We start from the raw sequence: 21,240 nt of genomic DNA, 5'->3' as shown, positions 1-21,240 counted from the left end.
CCTATAAAAAATAAAATTAATAAATAAGGTTTTTAACAGGGTTGATGTTGGGTCAATCTTAGATTTATTCTATGAATTAAATCATTTACCTCAACCTATCAATCAGAGACCGCATAGCGCAGTGGATTAGCGCGTTTGACTTCGGATCAAAAGGTCGTGGGTTCGACTCCCACTGTGGTCGCTACTTTCTGTATTTTTATTTTTCTCTTCTTGCCTTTCTCTAGGTGCGAAGCTGAAGGGCGCGAGATTAGTAGAGTGAGTTTTTAAAAAAAAAAAGGTACGAAAGGAGGGAAGAGATAGCGGTTAACTTAGGCTGTCTTTGTTTCCTGGAATTGAGATTCTGATGTCTACAAAAAAGAATGGACTGGAATTTTTATAATATTTTTGTTTAATTTTTTCGATTTTAAATCTATTTCTCATTCTTAATTTTTATATTTATCTTAAGACACACTATAATACGCTCAGTCTTAAAAGCTCTCTTGCTGGCTTTTCTCTGTGTGTCTAGCACCTTCCCATCCACAAACCCTAATCTCTCGCATTTCTTCATCCTCTTTCTCTCGCTTTACCTTCCACGGTGCTACGGAAAAAGAAATCTCTTCCAATTCCAGGTATATGCCACGTTCATTGTTGTTTCATATATCACCGCTATCAGTTTTTTTATTTTAATTATAATGTTTATACTTTTATGACAGTGAAATCTGTGAATGTAATGCTGGTTTAGTTGGCCTAGGTATTATTATTATTATTATTATTATTATTATTATTATTATTTCTCTCGTTTTGGTATCTTGTTGAGTTTGGATTGATTTTTGAAATATGTGCTAACTGCTGAGTGATTCTAATCTATTTGCAGATGAGTGAATTTACTCCGTGTAAAGTGCATTTGCAGTGTAAAAATAACATTTAGTAGTGTGTATATGGATTGAGCTGATTAGCTGAACCGAACAAGACTACTAAACCAAGCCTTAATAATTGAAATTGAGATACTTTTTCTGTCAATTGAGATATGTTCTATCAACTTTTACTAAACCAAGACTGCTTCGTTTGCTGGAATGAGTTTCTGATTTCTGATTGTTTTCTATTCAATGAATTCTTTTATTGACAATTGTGCAATAATTACAACTGCATTTGCTATGATGTCAACATGTTTTAAATGAATGTTCTGAGCTTGAATGGAGATGATATACAGGTCAATCCCCCTGGGATTTTGTATCCTAAATGAAGACCTTTCTACCTCGTTTATGACATGTTCTTTATTCATTTGAGGTTAAAGGAATGATTGAATTTGCAAAGGCATGATGATAAAAAAATCTCCAATTGCTTGGTCAGCAATTCTCCCTTGTCTTCGAAAGTTGGTTGCCACTATTAACTTTTGCTGGTAAGTTTTTAAGTAACATGATCTGACATTCACATTTTCGTTATTTTGGCCTTTGTTAATCTGCTTGCTGGAAAGTGCAACCGGGCCCTAAGAGGGCGTGGTGCTCGTGTTTGTTGATCGAATCCCCTGACACAGACAAATCCTGAAATCAAGTATAAAATCTTTAATAAGCATAACATAATTGAACATTGATATGTTGTATACTACTACCCTACTACTACTATTACAACTACTCCGCCCATAGTGTCAAACATTTGACTGAAGGATATTATGGAAATGAGAAATGCTTCTTGTACACCAGCATTTCTGTTAATATTATGATAGTCTCTTTATCATTTTTTTTTTTCTCATTTCTTGACCTGACTTTTTGACATTTGACAGGTTTATGAAAATTTTGCTGAACCTAGTCTTAGCTTAGGCCCGTTTTTCCCTGCGAGTTGGCTTCAGATGCAGATTTGGTTGTTAATTGGAAATGAAAGAGGTAATGTGATATTAGTTTATTTACAGCATGTTCATTGTAAACCACTCCTCTTTCTTTCACTTCTACAGATCTATACCTACCTACCTTGGATGTAAACTGACTTTCAATAATAAATAATTAAATTCGGTAAATTAAATTAATAGATCATGTACTTTTATTAGAAAGGAAATACTCTCCCCATACTCCCAGAGGAGGCAACCATTTAAAAGGTTTCAGTCTTTCTCTCTACTATCAATATGTCTAGTGTGGTAAAAGATGATGGAGTGTGAATAATTCAGGTAGTTTACGTACCTCTCCAAAAGCACTGTTGAATTTCTTGGGTTGAGAGCCCTAGTAGACATTAGTAATTTTGGTTAGTAAAATTTTACCTTGTACAATAAACTGGGTTAGAATATCTATGTGCAGTATTCAACCTTTAAAAATTGACGACACAGAGGTTCCAAAGTAAACAGTTCTTCTTGGCAAATTCCATATCCATGCCCTAGGGATCTCAATGGGCTGAATGCTGGATGCATGATCCGCAAATAACTTCATGATAATAAAAAGGATCATAAACCTTGTTGGCAAACAGCAAAAGTAAAATAAGTGTAGACTTGTTAAGGTAGTTTAATTATCAAGTAAAATTGATTATACATACCTCATTAACTTGAAAGTAAGTTCCATTCAGTGGAAAGCTTCCCCTAGTTGCTGTCCTACATGGTATCTATATTGGAATCATGTTTATATTAGTTATTAAATAAAACTAAAGGCAAGAAAATAAAGCTTCATGTTATCTATTCATGAATTGATATTTACCAGAATTGTTCCTCTGACTGTTTGTGAATTTGCTTCTCTAATACTGTTGCACGAAAAACATGTCTCGTCATTGCACAGGTTGGTTGAGTCTTGGGATATGCACCTTCTTTCTGGTGGTTCAATGGAATTTGCAGTTTCACCTAATGTTCAGTGTCATAAATTTGGAGTAAGTAGATTATCGTATTATCTAACTTCAACCTTGTATAATAATAGTAATAGGTATGCTTCACTTAAATTCCAATTTGACTGTTTAGATGTATTTGCTCATTGGTATTAGAGTATAGTATAGTAAATGAGGTAGCTTTTAGTGAAATTCCTTATTTTTCACTATTGAATTACGGAAATAGTCTTCTGCTAACCTGGTGTCCATATTGCAAGGAGGTATGGACTTGGGTCATCAGGTTCCCGTTTATCCATCTGTATATTTTATTAGAAAAGTAAACTCTAATAAATAAAAACTTCATAAACTTCTTTCGTCCTTTTTTAGGGACTAAGGAAGGTTAACTGACCTTCTCCAAAAGAGGGTGTGAGTCTGGAAGTTCATATCTGTATCAATCCATAAGGTGTAGGAAAGCATCATTTAGAATTTCATTTGAAACCGATTTGTCACATAATACAGAGAATCAAGGCATTTACTTCACGTATACGTATGCAATAAATATAGTGGTACATTCCATGTAGTAAAGCTACATAGAAATCATGTTTCCATCTCTTGAGAATGGGGATGTGTTGCACAACTTATCACTTGTATTTATACTAATTAACAGATACACAAATGATTTGCATTGCCTAAGTGCTTAACACACACAATCATTCAAATGAAGGTGAAGATCTAACTTTGTTTAGTGAATGCACTTACCTTTGGATGATTGTTGCTGCTTAGTGTTTACAGCCAAGAATGCTATTTATTGATGTTAAATTGCTTTATAGGTTGCTAGACTTTATAAAATGAATAATAGTTCAAGTTTCTAGTTAGATTTGTTAGAATGGCACGCCTTATGTTGTTGCAAGCAAAGCAGTATTTACTTACACTTGGTGTTCTGTTCTTAGCCGATTTACATTCTTCAGTTTTGGTACAGGGATAGTAGCAGACAGTGGATCCAAGGCAACTAATGCCTTAGACATGTCACCCTGATTGTATTCTTGAATGCAATTCTGTACATTATTTGCAAACTCTCTCTGACTTAGCTTGATGGTAGGAATTTCATCAGGTTCCTCAAAGAAGTCCTCAATGTCACTTTCAATTGTCTCCCACTCTTGTTCTGGTGTTGCTGGTTCTTCAATGATTGGTTCACACTTCCCATTTTCAGGACCCACTTCTTTGATCAAGTTGATCTCAGGGAGAGGTAGTATCACGGGGTTCATATTGATTGAAGGGTTTCTCTCAGATGTAATGGGAACATGCCTACTTGTGATGCGTTTTTCTTCTGGTCCAGGCAAGGCAAGCCGCGCACTGTGTGCTAAAAGGTTTAGTCAACTTACAAAAAACAAGTGGCTAATGCAATGAATACTAAACGTTACTATAAAGAAGAATTCATATTTACTGCTTTGTTGGTTTCTGCTTTCTATTCTATGGTTTGTTTGTTATTACTTATTAGCCTGGATTTATTTGAATGACAAATTTTATAGGCTTAAAGTTGCAAAGATGTAGCTATTTATAAGTTTTGTGACTGACTTTGTCTCAAGTATGAACTAAATATTTTGTGGAGTATATAATGCATGTGACATTTTGAATAGCTAACCTTGCGAAAGCACTTGCAAAATGTCTGCACTCAGCTCGCATGGGGCATGCATTACAATTTGGTCTACTCTTTGTGCAAAAAACCTGTATGTTTGGAGCATGATTTACTTTAACCTCTTCTCCTGCTTATGAACCAAATCTAGTTCCAAAAACGTATTATGCCTTTAACTGAAGGTTGGAGCAAAAGCGAAAATAAATTATGCATACCTTTCCAAACGTAATCATTTGGTAATGCAGCTCATACCTACATTCCAGTTATAGATATGTTAGTTATTTTAGCCACTGCAGTTGCATGGTTATTTTTGCCAAAATTGTTCACATTTGATTTTCTATTAATCTAAACTTTGGGGGACTCAAGATATTACAAGGTTTTTTGATCAAGTTTGCATAGTCTGGGCCACAGATACTTCTGAATTGACTCCAGAACTGGATACCTGCATGGCACAGTAGTTAGCTGTTTCTGTGATATGTTTCTCTGTATACAGTTGGCACAAGATACTTACAACTCAAGGAGGTGTAACTGAAGTGATTCCGGAAGTGGTTGGAGAGGGACCCATCCAAGTCTGACTGCTATTCTTCCTACGTTGGTGTCAACCTTCAAGACATGGTTCATGTTAACATGTTATTGTAACCCATTTTAGTGATTTTCTTTGGCTTGTGGCAATGAATGGATTTTATTTTCAAATAAACTTACTGGGAAAGCAAGATGATGAAGTGTTAGAAGTCGTACACACTCCACACTTTTCAACCCCAATCCTCGTATGCTTAGTAGATAGTCTCTACAGTTTACATTGTATATGGAAATGCCATAGAAAGAGCATGTGCAAGGTTAGTTTGCATTATATGCTACATGAAAAATTTCTCAACAGGGATTGGGTGCAATGGCAAATGGTAATTTAAGAAATGATGAAATTAAGATGGCTTACTTTGCTTTATCTGCGGGAACATATCTTAACCATTCAAGATCAATGCTGCCGTGTTCACTAACCAGTCTATTGAGGAATTCCTGAAATATAATAGAAGTTATTTGTCTAAGAAATATGGCCAAAAAGCAGCATTGTACAAGCTTGATTAGTTAAACACACCTTGATTCGTTCTGCTAGCATGTTATTCATCCCTCGTTCTTTAATAGTGTCAGATATCTCTTTAACTGGAGCACATCTTACTGCTTCATAGTCCAGTGAATCCATTATATCTTTACTCCTTTCAATTGTCCTATTTGCTTGTACCTCCTTTCTCAGTTCATCCCAATTCTCTGAATGCTCAGGCTTCACTTTCCTTGCTTTTGAGACCTTGAGTTTGCTCTCTTTATTAGGACCATGAAGATACACTTTTCTCTGTGGGTTTGGTTCAGCACTACTATTATCTGAACACACTTGCCCCTTTCCACCGTCAACATCCTTAGGGATACTGCAGCAATCATATGTGACATCATCTTGCCTTCTGCCCAGTATCAGAGAAGTATTTAGTGCCTCTATACAAGGCCTGCATTCTGCTGGTAAAATTTTTGGACCTACAAGGTGATGATTTGCTAAAGGTTGCATGCAACTCATATGAGACTTAGATTGAGAAATATCATGTGTAAGGACTGGATTCTTGTTTAATGATACATGAGGGCTCATTGTTGGCAACGCTGGAGACTCTTGTGTTCCATTTTCATACTGCTGCCGTGTGGGTTTATCTCCACCAACTCCTATTTCTTTAATGCCAAATATCCTATAATTGGTGTCATGGAATCCACTGTGCATGGGAACATTTTCCAGACAAGAAGACTCATCACCATATGTTTGAAAAGTCTTCAGCAACTGAGTGTCTGTGTAATGTTCCCCATAGTAATTAGAAGAAACTGGAGGTAATTCATTTTGTAGATAACTAAAGATGGAGGGATGATTGAATGCTGATTTGAAATTGGGACTATTTTTTCTGTCTAACATGGAACTTTGTTTTACATTTTCAACCTGTCCATGTTTTGTTCTCTCCTCAAACAGTGACACCCCATTTACACTATTGTAAAATTCCCGAAACATAGGGATACTCCCTGCCTGTAAAGAATTTGTTGCTGAAGTTAAAAATTGAGTCTTGCTGGGTCCACTGCCACTGCTAGGGCCTTCTGATTCTGAATTGGATCCTGAGCAGGATCTAGTTCCTCCAGTGCCCTGAATAACTGTGGAATCAAGAGAATCTTGCGATGATAAGAATTCTTCCTCTGAGCTCTGATTGTAAGGATTTATACTTGACATTTCATTGTCTGTCCAAATCTCTCTTGTAAAATGAGGTGTCTGAAAGCCAAGCTGGTAGGTTGGTTGTCTTAATATTTCTCCTCCAAATGATATTATTGTTTGATGAGGATATACCATGCAGAGTTCTGGTTCTTCAGGTGATTTGTGTCTGCCCGTAACATCATTTAAACCCTTGCAGCTATTTGACATAAGAGGAAACCTAGCTGCAAGGGACATGAAGGCAGAGCTGCAGAGAGAGGAAGAAAGTTTGTAATGTTTTATTAATATTGGCAAACAGCATATATTTAAAAAAAAAAAAATGGGGAAACATCTTAGGTGATCAAGTTCCTGTTGCTGGTTTTTAACATACCTTGAAAGATGGTCTGAAACATTCTGAGTGAGAAAAACACCTATCACTGAGTCAACCACGGATCCTTTCCACTTTGAAAAGCGTCTATCTCCTGCGGGAATATATGAAGACATGTAGTTGACTTTTTAAATATATGCTGACAGGTGAACAAATTAGAAATCAAGTATTTTAACAAGTTATTAGATCCTCGTTTTGCTAGTTGTCCTATCTGAGTGTCAGTATCTGCTGCCTTGCCCTAGAGTTGTTACTGAAAATATAGATGGTTTTCTTGTGTGCCTAGTAATGCTTTGCTTATTTTTCTTCCTTCGTGACAAAGTTACTGTTGAAGGTATTGTAATCGTTACTCCTGTACAGATAGATTATCCTATTTTTAGCCATCTTAACTCTGTCTTCCCTGCCTAAACATATCTGAGCATTTATTACCTTTTTTTAAAACTTCAAAGCCAATTATCCTCACCCATGGATAAGAAGAGGCATTTAAGTATAATATAACTTACCAATTTAAGAATGGTGTTGAATTCATATGATTCAAAAAGCTATTTGTTGCTTGGTAATTAATGTTCTAAAATTATGTATACCTTGAACAAGATGCATCCGTGCAATGAAGGAGTCAGCTCGTCCACGAAACACATTTCGTTCCTCTTCCCACCATTTCTCCTTTTCCTTGTCTGTTCCTTCAAAGTGTTCACTTCCTTGCTTGCCCATCAATAGTTTCCAGGTTCTCTCTGTTTCTGGGTCAAGGTCCACTTTCGGCCTTGGTTTCTGTTTCTTCACAAATTGAGATTCTTGGTAGGGTATAATTGAAGCATCTGGCATGTATGGGACAAGTGCCTTTTGTCCTTCCGTTTCTGATATGTTGCTGTCCCCAAAGCTGAGATTGTTTAGTTGGTTAGTTATATTATCTATCAGGGTGGAACCTATCTGATATGATTCTCCTGAAAATAAAACAGATGGTGATCATTATATCATGTAAAGTGCTGCTGAAAAATTCTCTTCATTTATAGAACATGCATTACCTGATATGACAAAGAAATCATCAGTGTTGGTTCCAATATTTTGCTGATTTAGAGCTCTATTACCCTCAATAGAGAAAATTGATTTTTTTTTAGACTCAGATTGACATCCATTTTTCTCTTCTATTCTGGATTTTTGTGTATCATCTTTTGACATTGTTTGGCTGGATGACCTTCCACGTCCTTTTGAAGGGAGTCTATTTTGAGATCTTTTCCTCTTTGGAGCTTTTAAGAAAGCTTTTGCAAGACTTGCACCTTCAAACTTTTCATTCCCTGGTAAAATCTCTTGGCACAAGGAAGTACTAAGTGCATTTGTGGCTGAGTCATGTTGGTTCTCAATGCGTCTGCAATATTTTCGCTTGGAACCCCTCCCTTTAGTGGAATTGGAGGGAACTTTAGACACTAGCTGAAGGTTTTTCTGACAAGTTAGTTCACCGATCTTCCGAGAATTTTCAACACATGCTTCTGATTGAAGGGCAAGGTTGTCAATTTCTTTTGCTCGAATATACTGCTGCATGCATCCATTATGTCTTTCCTTGCACATATCGGAATTCCTTTGAGCTGAACCTTTCTCAGTGACTGTAAAATTTGCTATCTGCTGTTCTTCCGCAGTTGCTGACATGGCAATGGATAGGTTTCTTTTTGATGAGAAAGTATTAGTTAGCTTTTGGTTCAGCGAAAGGTTGATATCATCTGTGATTCTGGGTTGTTGGTCTTCTACTGTAAGCTTATCCTGCTGGCTGATCGGCAACACTGAGCTTGCATTTGCTCCGCTGAGCATCTCTGTGGCCTTATACTCTGAAGTGCTATTGAAGTCTTTCTCATTTCTTTTGCTGATATCCAGCTGACAGACTATTTTTCTTTGGCTTTCATTTCTACTCTCTTCTATGTCAAAATTTAAAGCTTTCCTGCAGGATTTTGTAGCTACAACAGTGGAATCAAAGGTTTCTTTTATAAGATCAGCCTGTGGCGTTGCTGCAGCTTTTGCGACATTCTTCTTTCTGGCTCCATATTCCTTAACCTGTCTTTTTCCTGTTGCAGGGTTTGGATTTCTTTTAGGCTTGCTTTCTACAATTACCTTTGGCCTGTGTTTTCTTCGTTTAGGCACTCTCTGCTCAGGTGTCTTGTTTAGGTCAAAACCCAGGTCAATTCCCTTCTCACAGATGTTGTCAGAACCATTCTGATCCCCATGTGGTGCAGAAACTACAAATGATGTATCGACAATTTGTTGTACAAGCTCATCACAGTATTCCTGAGTTTCATTCTCTCTGGACAAAGCCATATCTTCTTGGTTGCCTTTCTCCTGACTGGTGCTTTCAGCTATTGTGTCATCGGGCACTGTACATAACTGGTACAAAAAATTAAATTGATCCATTTTTTCTGGTATTGAGTGGAGAGAGCTGGTAAAAGTACCAGTTGCATCAGCTTCTCTTAGTGGCATGTTGTTCATATTATACTTAGGGTAAGTATCACCTGTGGAAGCAGTTTTTATCATCACCAGTCAGTTGCTGAAACATAATCTATGGAAAAAGATATTTAGTCAGTCAGTCAAAATAAATGGATTTATTGTGTTTAAGTTTGCAAACCTTATCATAGTTTCTTATTGCTGCTTACTAAGTTGCGTGAGGGATATCCAATTTCAGGCTTACAATGTGAAGAATAGAAAAAAAAAACAAAACTATTGTTTGCAATCGTTGTCTATGCTTTTAAAAGTTCATGGTTAAGGTCTTGATAATTCAAAGAACAATTTCTTTCATAACTAGTTTAATGAACATCAAATGTCTCTTGGGTTTACAAGTAAAATCAGATGCTACTGAATTGTGGATTCCCCGCGCCCCCCCCCCCCCCCCCCTTCTTTTCCTTGTATTGCAGCCAAAGCTTAATTAGTAAGTTACCATAGTAGTGAATTTGCCTTGAATTACTCATTATCAATTCATTTATTAATTTGACAAAACTGTTACAATTGTATGGTTCTGTGGTCGTATATGACATGCAACTGGATCATCTAATATTCTGATTCAATTGTTTAAGAGTTGGTGTTTTTGAATTAAAGTAACATAAGAAGTTAGGATTGTGACCCTGAAGATTGATTTTGAATTGTAAAAAAAAAAAAAGTATTTACCCTGGGGTATCTCAGAGAAGATGCCCATCCATTGGTTTGAATCTGAGCTGTTGAGCAAACTATTTGAGTTGCTTCCATTAAGTTCAGAATTCACATTTGGAGTTGCAAGTCTGTTTGGATCTTTGTGAATGATTTCTGAAGCGGAATGGATATTGCACCTATGTACACCTGCATAGGAATTTGTTACATCACTGGTAGCCTCATGATGAAATTTTGGTAGCAGTGGATTTCTCGCTGCCATGTTAACGCTCAGATTCAAGTTCCTGTTAGCAGAAGCTATATGTGTTGCATTATTCTTCAGCAGAAGCTCCAAGGCGTTACTGTTTAATCCACTGCTCTCATAGTTACATGCCTGTGTGTATGAGCCTGCTATGTGATTGAGAACTCTGCTTCTATTAGTTGAGTTTCCATCAAAACTGCTGTACTGTCCAATTTGACCTGTTTGCACTGTCAGATTGAGATTCCGATTTGGTCTATTACAATGCAGCAACATCTCTTTCATGTAATCTCTTTCAGTTACAGGAAAGTTTTGAAAATTTCCTCTCAATTGGTTCACTGGATAGTCTGATAACATTTTAGATCTTATTGGATTGAGTTTCTCAGGAGAGAGGGGTACCCATGCGTTTTCTATTTGAAAATTTTTCTCATCTTGACCCAAAAGCTGTTCTTCAAAGTTCATTATTGAATATCTGCAATTTAGAAAAAAAGTTTGCAATGTTATCTTTCTTTCATTTGTCCAGGTTGATATCTGCATAATTTATAAGGAAATATATTCTGAACATGGAGAATATATTTTCTATAGCATTATTGTTAACATAGGATAGAATTATAATAGGGTTGATAGTCAAATTAGTTCCTAAAAGATAAAGTATTTTTCAAATTCGTCCCTGAGAGGTTTTTTCAGTCAAATTGGTCTTTCAAAGATTACGAATTAATTATATCTGTCTTTCAGTTACTCCACTCACAACTTTCGTTAACGATTGATGATGTGAAATATTATCCGATAGTTTATATCACACATAACATGTTCAATTAGACGTTGACTAAATATATTTATGAAAATCTATCAATTTAGTCAATAGGTCATATTGGGAATAGAATTTTTATAATTGGAAAAAATAACTAAATAAATTTTTATAAAAATATTTAATCAATATCCAATTAGACATATCAGATATTATATATGTTATCAATTAATGTTTTACAACATCAATCTTTGAAAGAAAATTGTTAATGGAGTGATTGGAGGACAAATATGATTAATTCATAATTTTTGAATGATTAATTTGATTAAAAAAATCTTTCAAAGATGAATTTGAAGAATATATTATCTTCTAGAGACTAATTTGACTATTAATCCAATTATAATAACATAGATAAAATTTACGTATGGACGAGGAGGGATCATATCAAACTCATTGTTCATCTTTCGTAAGACATAGCTCTTGTAGTTGGAAACCATGAGTACAAATTAAAAATAAACATTCCAGTGAAGCGACACTCATAACATATAGGGAGGATGGCCAATAAATAATGATATGCATAAAAGGGTAGAGATAAACCAGGAGATATGGCAGGACAAAGAATCATAGGTGTTGAATTAACCACTTTAGATTCTGCATTACGTATTTCACCAAATCAATAAACAGCATAAACAGGTACAGTTCTAAGTTCTAACAAACAGTCACATCATAAAACATTTAAGAAATGTTTTATATTAACAGTAAAGATCAATTGTTTCACAATTAACAAGCTTGTGATGGATCTCAGCAGGAAAAAAAAAAAAAAAAAAACCAAAAATCCCCAATTGAAAAATCTTACCTGCTATTTTGTTGGCCGCTCATTTGGATAAATTGTAGAGCTTTAATATCTCAATGGAACAGGAAAGAAAGCTGCAAAGTTCCAAGACTTCTTCTGAGCTATTTCTAACTCTATTCTACCTCTTGCTAGATTTTGTCATGCAAATCCAGAGTTTTCTGTTTCACCCCATTGTCTCTATAATCCTAACCTGCCAAAAATTTGTTCAACACTTTCCTCACCATAGCTACAGCAATAAATAATATTACCACAAATCTATATAATAAATGAATAAATATCAGAATAACCCCCTGCCTTTTTTTTTCTTTTTTTCATGCATGAATGATTCAGTTACCTGCTTTGAATGCTGAAATAAATGACTTGAAAAACATGGAAATGCTGAATGGAAAATGGAAACTAAAAGTAAGCACAGGTATCCAGCCTACACTACCAAAAGAAGATTTTCTTTGTGTGGCTATGGATCTGACTATGTTGACTAATTAAAACCCAATTTAAATACATGGGATTTTGGCACAATGGAGGATGATATAAAGAATCTTCAGAATCTGTGAAATGAAGGTTACAAGTAAATGCTTGGAATTTTGTTTATTGTGCACTTTAATTATATGATCTTTTGTACCTCAGCTCTTCGATCTGTGCGTGTGCGTTAGATAGCCGCAGTGAACGCTTCACAAGGCAGAAAGGTAGTCAATGCTGGTATAGAAACAGAGCGAGCCTTTCACAGTAAGAGAGAGAATTGGAAGGAGAGGGAGAGAGAGAGAGAGAAAAAAAAGTACATGGTAGTTGGTGCTCCCTTTGTTTAAGTTAGGCATTCACACACAATTGTTCAACGTGAAGGTTTTGACTTAGGTGGGGAAACCTGAAATCAAGATCTTGGTGGTCTTTACAAAAAAATATAAAATAATAATATAAAATGACTATTTTATCATTTTTTTTCACTCATCTTCTCCAACAGCATGTCCGGCACAGAGTGTGGCATTGGGTGCTAAGACAATGGCTCGAGCCAATTTTCTTGCGATGCCGGCATAGCCCATGATGACAAAACGCAAGTATTTTTTATTTGGCCATTTTTTTCAGCGTGGTCGTGTTTATTCCTTAAAGCATTAATAGCTCAGACGGATCCTTGAAGATACTACTATACAATGATGCAGACTAACTTTAAATCAAGACAAGTCATTTTTTTTCGGACTTTAACTCAAAATGTGTTTTGGATGTTACCAGTTAAGCTTCAATAGTAATAATGCTAAGTAAATATTAACTGCAATTGAGGGAAGATTCATCATAAAAAAATTTATATTTTCAATTTTATGATTTGTATAGCTTGTTGGTATAATATGGTATCGTCTTAGAATGTGAGGTTTTTCAAAGATGTGATAGGTGATAATGCGCATGTAGAAGAAGGAAAAAGTGGAAGAAAGAGAAGGAGGCAACCCAGGGAGAAAAAGCAAAAGACAAGGTAAGATACTAAGATGAGTACCTGTCAACCTAAAAAGGGAGGAAAGGAATGTGAAGTGATAAAAAAGGAAAAGGACAAAATAGACATTTCAAAGTAAAATTTCTTTTAAAATTTTTTAATATCATTATTTTTATAAAATTATTTTTATATAATAAAAATACTTTAATCTTATCCATTGATTTAAATTTTTAATGGATAAGATTTAAAAAGAATCTTGGACCACTAAAGATCCAAATATTCTTTTTCTACCCGAGATACCTCCGTGAATGAGTAACTGAATAACCGTTAGTATTTGGTTGTTGCCCATATCTAGGTATAATAGTGATACAGAAATGTACGTAGTAAAAATCAATCAACAAATTAATTACTATATATTTATATATAAATATGAATAATATTTTATTTATTTTTAATATATATTTTATATTTTAACATATATTTTATTTAAATGACTAATTTAGTAATTAATTTTTAATATACACATAATATTATAAGTAAAGACCTAATTTGGTCGTAGGATAATGCGCTTCTTATATAAAAAAAATAGACACTTCAATCCTCAACTTTTTCATTTTAAGATAATACGATCTTTTTGTTAAAAAATCGGTTAAATAATAACGAAAATAAGTTTTGTAAAAATTTTATTTGTAATTAATGGAGATTTTAAATTCACACAAAATTATTTTTAACAATATAACCAACTATGACCACTAATACCATCACCTTCTTCATCTTCATCATTATCACTTTTACCTCTACTATTTCTATTGTGTAGCCATATTTTATCACCATCATTATCTCTTCTACTGTCATCATCACTAATACAGATATCATCAATATTAATATTATCTTATTTCATTTTTTGTTTATATCTATCTTATTTCATTTCTTGTTCGATGTTATTTTTTTCTCTTTAAAAGATTTTTCTACTGTAATTTTTTTCCGTGACATCATTTTTAACAATGATCTTTCTCCACTTAACCACTACAGGAGAAAAAACTTTTTAAAATAAACTTATTCATAGTTTGTGGGAGTTTAAAACTGTCATAAATTACAAATAAAACTCTTATAAATTTATTTTTTATTACTATTTAACGAACTTTTTTAATAGAAAGATCGTATTGTCCTAAAATAAAAAAAAGTTGAGGATCAAAGTATTTTTTTTATAAGCGACGTTTTATCTTTTATAAAAATAGACAGAAGTCAAATTGAACCTTTACTCTAACATTATTGATAATGATATATCTCTACTAATTGTTTAATAATATAAATTTTAGAAGGACATAATATATATATATATATAATGAGATTCAAAAATATACGTATTTAATATCTTGTTAGAAAGTTAGGATACAAATATTAGATATAAGACAAATATTTTTATTATAATTTTATTCTTTTAAAATTTTTAAAATTTCACTCATAATCTTATCACCAACTAGATATAAACTAGGTTTTTAGCAACAAATATATTTATATTTTGTTATTAATATCTTAGTAAAAGATAATACTTAATTTGGTTTTAAATTTCAATTGTCTCTATTTAGTTCTCAAATTTTATAAATATAACTCATGTTAGTCTTATAATAATTTTTGACGTACAAACATTAATAAAACGCTGACGTAGACAATCAGATAGCATATTAGATTCTGTAAAATGACGTCATTTAATTTTGGCACTCAAATAACTCAAAAACAATATTGTTAATAGTGTTTATTAAAATATTTTTCTCAAAACAAGTGATGTGACGTTATTGTTGGTCCTCTCAATTTTTGTAATAATTGAGAGAGTAAAGTGTGATTTCTTATCATTAATTTTAAGTGAAACTAAGAAAAAATAAGAAAGAATAATTAAAAATTAAAGATCATATTTTACTCTTTCAAATTTTTTTAACAATTAAGATGATCTATTCTAACTATTTGAATACTAAAATCAAAATGGCTTTGTTTTACAAGTTTGACATTTAACAATTTATATAAAGACTTTATTAACATTCTATGAGTCGAAAATTATTCCAAGATTAATATGTATTACATTTAAAAAATTCTAAAAATAAATTAAAATTCACGTATAAATTCAAAAATTAAATTAAGTATAAATTTATCTTAATAATTAAATAAATTATATATATATATATATATATATATATGTTTTTATATATGTCTCTCTGTCTATATTATTCTCAAAGAAACTTACTCCAATCAATACATATATTAAGAAATTGAATACAATTTTAGTCAAACTAAAATTAAATACATATAAAAATCGATCAATTTTAGTCAAACCAAATATAAGTATAAACAAAAATAATTTTAAGATAGTTATTGTGAAATACCAAATTTAATATCTTCAGATTATGAAGCTTATATATCCATTTTGACCATTAAATTGTAGTTGATTTTTAAAATTTTATATCATAATATATAGAAATCTATGAAAGTTATTAAATTGCGTTTGACTAAGTAGTATCCAACATGACAGTAGTATTTACATAAGGTTAAAAATGATGGTACTCTGTAAGTTGGTAGTAATATTCATTTATTATTATTTTTTTTATTTGTTACGGTATTGAGAGATTAATAATTAATTTATTATAAATTTAAATTTTATTTAAAAATTTATTATTAATCAATAAATGACTAAATGTATAAAATAAAATTTAAATTTTTAATATTTATTTAAATAAATAAATAAACTGATTACTCGACGACCAATCTAAATTAATTATTTATTTACTCTTCTTCATTTGGTCTTTCAATAGCCTTTGTTATTTATTTGTTTCTATTCTAATAAACATATGACTTTTCCAAACGTAGAAATAGAATCACGTTGTTCCCACCCTTTCACGCCTTGTTTAGGAACTATGACTGATACGATAAGATAAGACATATAAAATATAATACAAAGGAAAAGTAATATTTTTATATTTTATAAAAAATAATAAATTAAAATAAATTATAAAAATTTAATTTATTTTTATTTTTTAAATTTAAAAATAAAATTAATAGTAAAAATATAATTATAAAAAATAACAAAAATAAAAAATAAATTATCTCTTACTAATATTTTTATATTTTTTTTGTCAGAATAAACACAAAAAATTATTAATTTAATATCTTTGAACTTTATGTCTTTGTGTTATCTGTTAAACATAATTTTGTATTTTTTAATGTCTTATATCTATAAATAAATACAACCTATAATAACTATTATACTATTTTGTTGACTAAATATGATAAAGATATATTAAAAATTAATTACTAAATTAATTATTATGTATTTGTATATAAATATATATTAATTAATTTATTTTTAATATATATTTAATATTTTAAATATTTATTTGTATAAATACATATATTTAACATATATTTTATACATAATTATTTTCTTAAATGAAAATTGACGCATGATTTTTTTTATTAAAACAAAAATTTGAACTGTTATCACAGTATGGTTATTACTAGAGTTGGAAGTGAGTCGAGCTATACCAAACTCAAACTCGATTCAAAAAAATTGAGTTTGGTTCACGGCTCGACTCATTAATAATCGAGCCTATTTTTTAAACTCAATCTCGCCTCACCAAAAGCTCACGAGCTGACTCAAATAATAAGAAAATAATCTATAATTCTATATCAGTAAATTATAATTTATATATTTTTAAAATATTTAAAAAGATCAATTTTATATATTATTTATCTATCAATAAATTATAAATTTTTTATTTATATCCTACAGTTATACATAAAAAATAAATATAAAATTTTAAATAATTAAAAATATTAATATATATATATATATATATATATATATATATATATATATATATATATATATATATATATATATATATATATATATATATATCGAGCTAGTTCACGAGCTAATAAGCTGATATGAGCTTATTCAAACTCAAGTTCGGCTCATTTAATTTATGAGCTCAATTTCAAGTTCAAGCTTGATTCACTAGTTCTTAGTTTAGCTTATCAAACTATTAACAAGTCAAGCTCAAATTGACTCATGAGTTGATTTGACTCACTTCCAACTCTAATTATTACTATACACGTAATAAATTGATATGAGAGTATTAGTGGAAGATTTAATGATAGTAGAATTTTTGTCTAATGTGCAACAAAAAAAAGTTACTGTACTTTAAGACTACATTTATTTATAGCGATGACATACTGAGATAAGGATACAAAAATATAAAATTGTGTTTCGCAGATGAGATATGAATAGAGATATTGTGTCTAGAAATACTGAATTAGTGTATTTTGTATTCATCCTAACAAGAAGAATATAAAAACACTAACAAGAGATATAACTTATTTTTTATTTTTTCTTTCATTATTTTTGTTAATTTTTCGTAATTATACTTTTAATTATTATATTTTTTTCTTAAATTTATTGAATGAAAAAAATAGAATAAATTAGATTTTCATAATTTGTTCTATTTTATTACGAAACAAAATACAAAAACATTATATTTTATGTCTCTATTCTTTATATATAATTCTTAGTATTTTATCTTGTTTTGTTTTCAAAAATAAATGCAGCCTAAAAATTTAAATGTTCTTCTGGCCTAAAGAAAAAAAAATTTAAAACTTTAAATTTTCATATCATATTAACATTTATTTTAGCTTAATGTTATCTTATATTAAAAATAAAAATTTTCGTAAAATAACATTTATTTTATTGTTCATACCCTGGGTCGAGATGACCGACCCGGGATATTCGACAGACAAAGCGACCGACCTCTTCAGGTCAGGATAACCCGACCTCTTCCCAAAGATCTCGGTCAAGTCCCTACGAAAGTCCAAGGAAGGGCCCAAATAGAGGAACACGTCTCAAATCCTAAAGCGGCCCAAGCATACAGCGAGAAGGGTGGTTCCTTTAAAGATAAGATGACCTCACTTAAAGATAAAAGATAAGATAAGATAACTAACTTATCTTATCCACAGAAGGCCACATCTCACCATTATAAATACACTGGAGCACCCAGGTATAACTCATACTCTGATTCTACTCAATACCTGCTTAATTCCCTTGCTAACTTAAGCATCGGAGTCCCCTGCAGGTACCCCCCACCCTTCGGTAACAAAGGATCAGCAGCACATTCAGTCCAACAAGTCAGACGCACCAGCGACGGCCGCTATTCACCAGCCGAACACATCAGTTCCGACCAGCACAGAAGATCTTGTCCGAGATCGACCTACAATTTCAGGTAACCCTCAGAACATTGGCGCCGTTGCCGGAGAACCTGGAAGTCATCCTATCACCATGGAGGACGACCATGACAACGGCAACGATTCAGGTTTGGAGGATCGGACACCGCACAAAAATGCGGATGTCACGCTACAAAACACTCCGGAAACCAACAAAGACAAAGACTCACCAAATTCAGGGGCAATAGAAGCGCTCCTAGATCGCCTAAAACAACTGGAAAAAGAAACCCAACAACAACGGAAAATTGGAAGAGATCTCCAAAGAGAGGTGCGGCGACGTCGAGAGTTGGAAGAAAAACTACAGCAATTGGAAGCCGATCTCAAATCAAAAGCCCCCCGGACTAATTTCGAGGAAAATTCACGCAAAGACCAAGACCCGTTCACCAGGAAAATCATGAAAACCGAAATTCCAAAAGACTTCAAACTCTCGGATATGACCCTGTATGATGGCACCACGGATCCCAACCACCACCTCAGCAACTTCAGAAGTAGAATGTACCTCACTGACACCCCAGATGCTGTTCGCTGTAAGGCTTTTCCAACAACTCTCACAAAGACAGCGATCCGATGGTTCGACAACCTACCCCCGAAGTCCATCTCAAACTTTGATGAGTTAGCTAAAAAATTCCTAACCAGATTCTCCATTCAGAAAGATAAAGCCAAGCACGCCCCCAGTTTACTAGGGATCAAACAAGGAGATCGGAAGAGCCTCCGCAACTACATGGAGAGATTCAACAAAATATGCATGGACATACAAAGCTTACCAACGGAGGCCGCTATCATGGGACTCATCAATGGCCTACGAGAGGGACCTTTCAGCCAATCTATATCAAAAAAGTACCCGACCTCCTTAGACAAAGTGCAGGAGCTGGCAGAAAAGTATATCAACATGGAGGAAAACGCTCGGTTAGGAAAAACCTCAAAATCGGGGGCCTCCTACCGAGACAAAGACAAAGAACCCAAAAGAAAAGAAGATCAACAAGGGGAGAAAATAAAAAAATACCATAACTACACCCCTCTCAGGGCATCCCTGGTCGAGATATACAAAGAAGTCTGCCATACGGAAAAAATCCTCCCAGCACGGCCGCTCAAAGGCAAAAGGGGAGGAGGAAACCGAAAGGAATATTGTGAATACCATCAAGTCCGAGGACACTCCACAAACGAATGATTCGACTTAAAAAATATCATAGAAAAATTGGTGAGAGAAGGAAAATTAGATCGATTCCTGGCCACCCGAGATGATCAAAGAAAGAGACGAAGGGATGAAGATACCGAACGAACAGAACAATCACCTCGGACACCAGAAAGACATGTTCACATGATACACGGCGGATTCACAGCAGGTGAGATCTCTAAATTCTCTCGCAAAAGATATCTCAAAGAAGTATATCATGTCGAAGAAGAGGAGAAAGCACTCAACATTCCGGCAATAGCATTCACTAAAGAGGACGCATCCGACATCATCATAGAACACGATGATCCCATGGTTATCACCATTATATTGGCAAACGCCAACCTACACCGCACATTAATAGACCAAGGGAGTTCTGCCGACATCTTATTCAAAACAGCCTTTGATAAACTCGGCTTGGAAGAAAAAGAACTTAAAGCATATCCAAACAGCCTGTTTGGGCTAGGAGATACTCCGGTTCGACCACTCGGATACATACCACTACATACAACCTTCGGAAAAGGGGACCAATCCAGGACCCTCAAAATAGACTACATCATAGTCGATGTAAGTTCAGCTTACAACGCTTCATAGGACGGACAACACTCAATCAACTCGGCGCAATAGTCTCGACCCCACACCTATGTATGAAGTTCCTAACCCCAAAAGGGATAGCCACGATAAAAGCAGACCAGAAGACGGCACGTCGCTGTTATAACGAAAGCCTAAACCTCAGAGGCAAAGGAGAAGAGTTCCACACAATCGAGCTGGGCGGAGTTCACCGACGAGAAGAACTTCGTCCCCAGCCAGAAGGCGAGATAGAAAAGATTCAGATTGGGGATACCTCGGAAAAAACAACCAATATCAGTACGATACTAAAAGGAGATTTAAAAGAATTACTAATACAATTCTTACGAGATAACGTCGATCTCTTCGCATGGAAAGCCGCAGACATGCCAGGCATAGACCCTAAGCTAATGTGTCATAAGTTGGCAGTTTATCCAAGATCTCGACCGATGCAACAGAGACGAAGAAAACTTGGGCCAGAGCGATCCCAAGCTGTGGATGAGCAAGTACAGGCACTACTGGAAGCCGGATTCATAAGAGAAGTCAAATACCCGCTATGGCTAGCCAACATTGTCTTGGTGAAAAAATCAAATGGGAAGTGGCGAATGTGCACCGATTACACCGATCTCAACAAGGCTTGTCCAAAAGATCCATACCCACTCCCAAGTATTGACGCTTTAGTAGATGCTTCCTCTGAATACAAATATCTCTCATTTATGGACGCATACTCGGGATACAATCAAATCCCCATGTATCTACCAGATCAAGAAAAGACCTCGTTCCTAACACCGAAAGCAAACTACTGCTACATCGTGATGCCTTTCGTTCTTAAGAATGCAGGAGCTACTTATCAAAGGCTAATGAATAAAGTCTTCTCAGATCA

At 33.6% G+C, this 21,240-nt stretch overlaps 1 protein-coding gene, 1 long non-coding RNA gene and 1 other non-coding gene across 6 annotated transcripts; 2 read left to right on the top strand and 1 right to left on the bottom strand.

The window, feature by feature from the left end:
- The first annotated feature begins 107 nt into the window (after positions 1-107).
- On the top strand, positions 108-181 carry TRNAR-UCG (transfer RNA arginine (anticodon UCG)). Its single transcript has one exon. It is a non-coding gene; the product is annotated as a tRNA-Arg (tRNA).
- Positions 173-4,395, top strand: LOC112711551 (uncharacterized). 3 transcript variants are annotated; one of them, XR_011866031.1, is made up of 5 exons: positions 173-608; positions 1,274-1,378; positions 1,760-1,859; positions 2,733-2,820; positions 3,854-4,395. It is a non-coding gene; the product is annotated as an uncharacterized lncRNA (long non-coding RNA). The 3 variants fall into 3 exon arrangements; XR_003157522.3 differs by having other exon boundaries at positions 177-608; positions 1,190-1,378; XR_011866030.1 differs by having other exon boundaries at positions 186-608; positions 1,190-1,378; positions 3,866-4,395.
- LOC112711550 (transcriptional activator DEMETER) lies at positions 1,075-13,255 on the bottom strand. Of its 2 annotated transcripts, none has more exons than XM_072203418.1 (21): positions 12,557-13,255; positions 11,941-12,122; positions 10,120-10,808; positions 8,001-9,470; positions 7,563-7,919; positions 6,985-7,075; positions 5,481-6,861; positions 5,322-5,401; positions 5,090-5,174; positions 4,899-4,990; positions 4,761-4,829; positions 4,603-4,639; positions 4,397-4,479; positions 3,685-4,107; positions 3,164-3,200; positions 3,014-3,071; positions 2,655-2,794; positions 2,497-2,562; positions 2,273-2,387; positions 2,151-2,189; positions 1,075-1,520 (listed from the first exon to the last, which is right to left on the bottom strand). In XM_072203418.1, exons 2-21 carry the CDS (start codon positions 11,961-11,963, stop codon positions 1,408-1,410), a joined length of 5,448 nt encoding a protein of 1,815 aa, XP_072059519.1. In that variant the 5' UTR covers positions 11,964-12,122; positions 12,557-13,255; the 3' UTR covers positions 1,075-1,407. The 2 variants fall into 2 exon arrangements, with proteins under 2 accessions (XP_072059519.1, XP_025620016.1); XM_025764231.3 differs by having other exon boundaries at positions 11,941-12,127; positions 12,557-13,010.
- Positions 13,256-21,240: the final 7,985 nt, after the last annotated feature.

This window comes from Arachis hypogaea, chromosome 9, assembly GCF_003086295.3.
Source record: "Arachis hypogaea cultivar Tifrunner chromosome 9, arahy.Tifrunner.gnm2.J5K5, whole genome shotgun sequence".
NCBI classification, from domain to species: Eukaryota; Viridiplantae; Streptophyta; class Magnoliopsida; order Fabales; family Fabaceae; genus Arachis; species Arachis hypogaea.
This window is presented reverse-complemented; position numbering and strand designations above follow the sequence as displayed.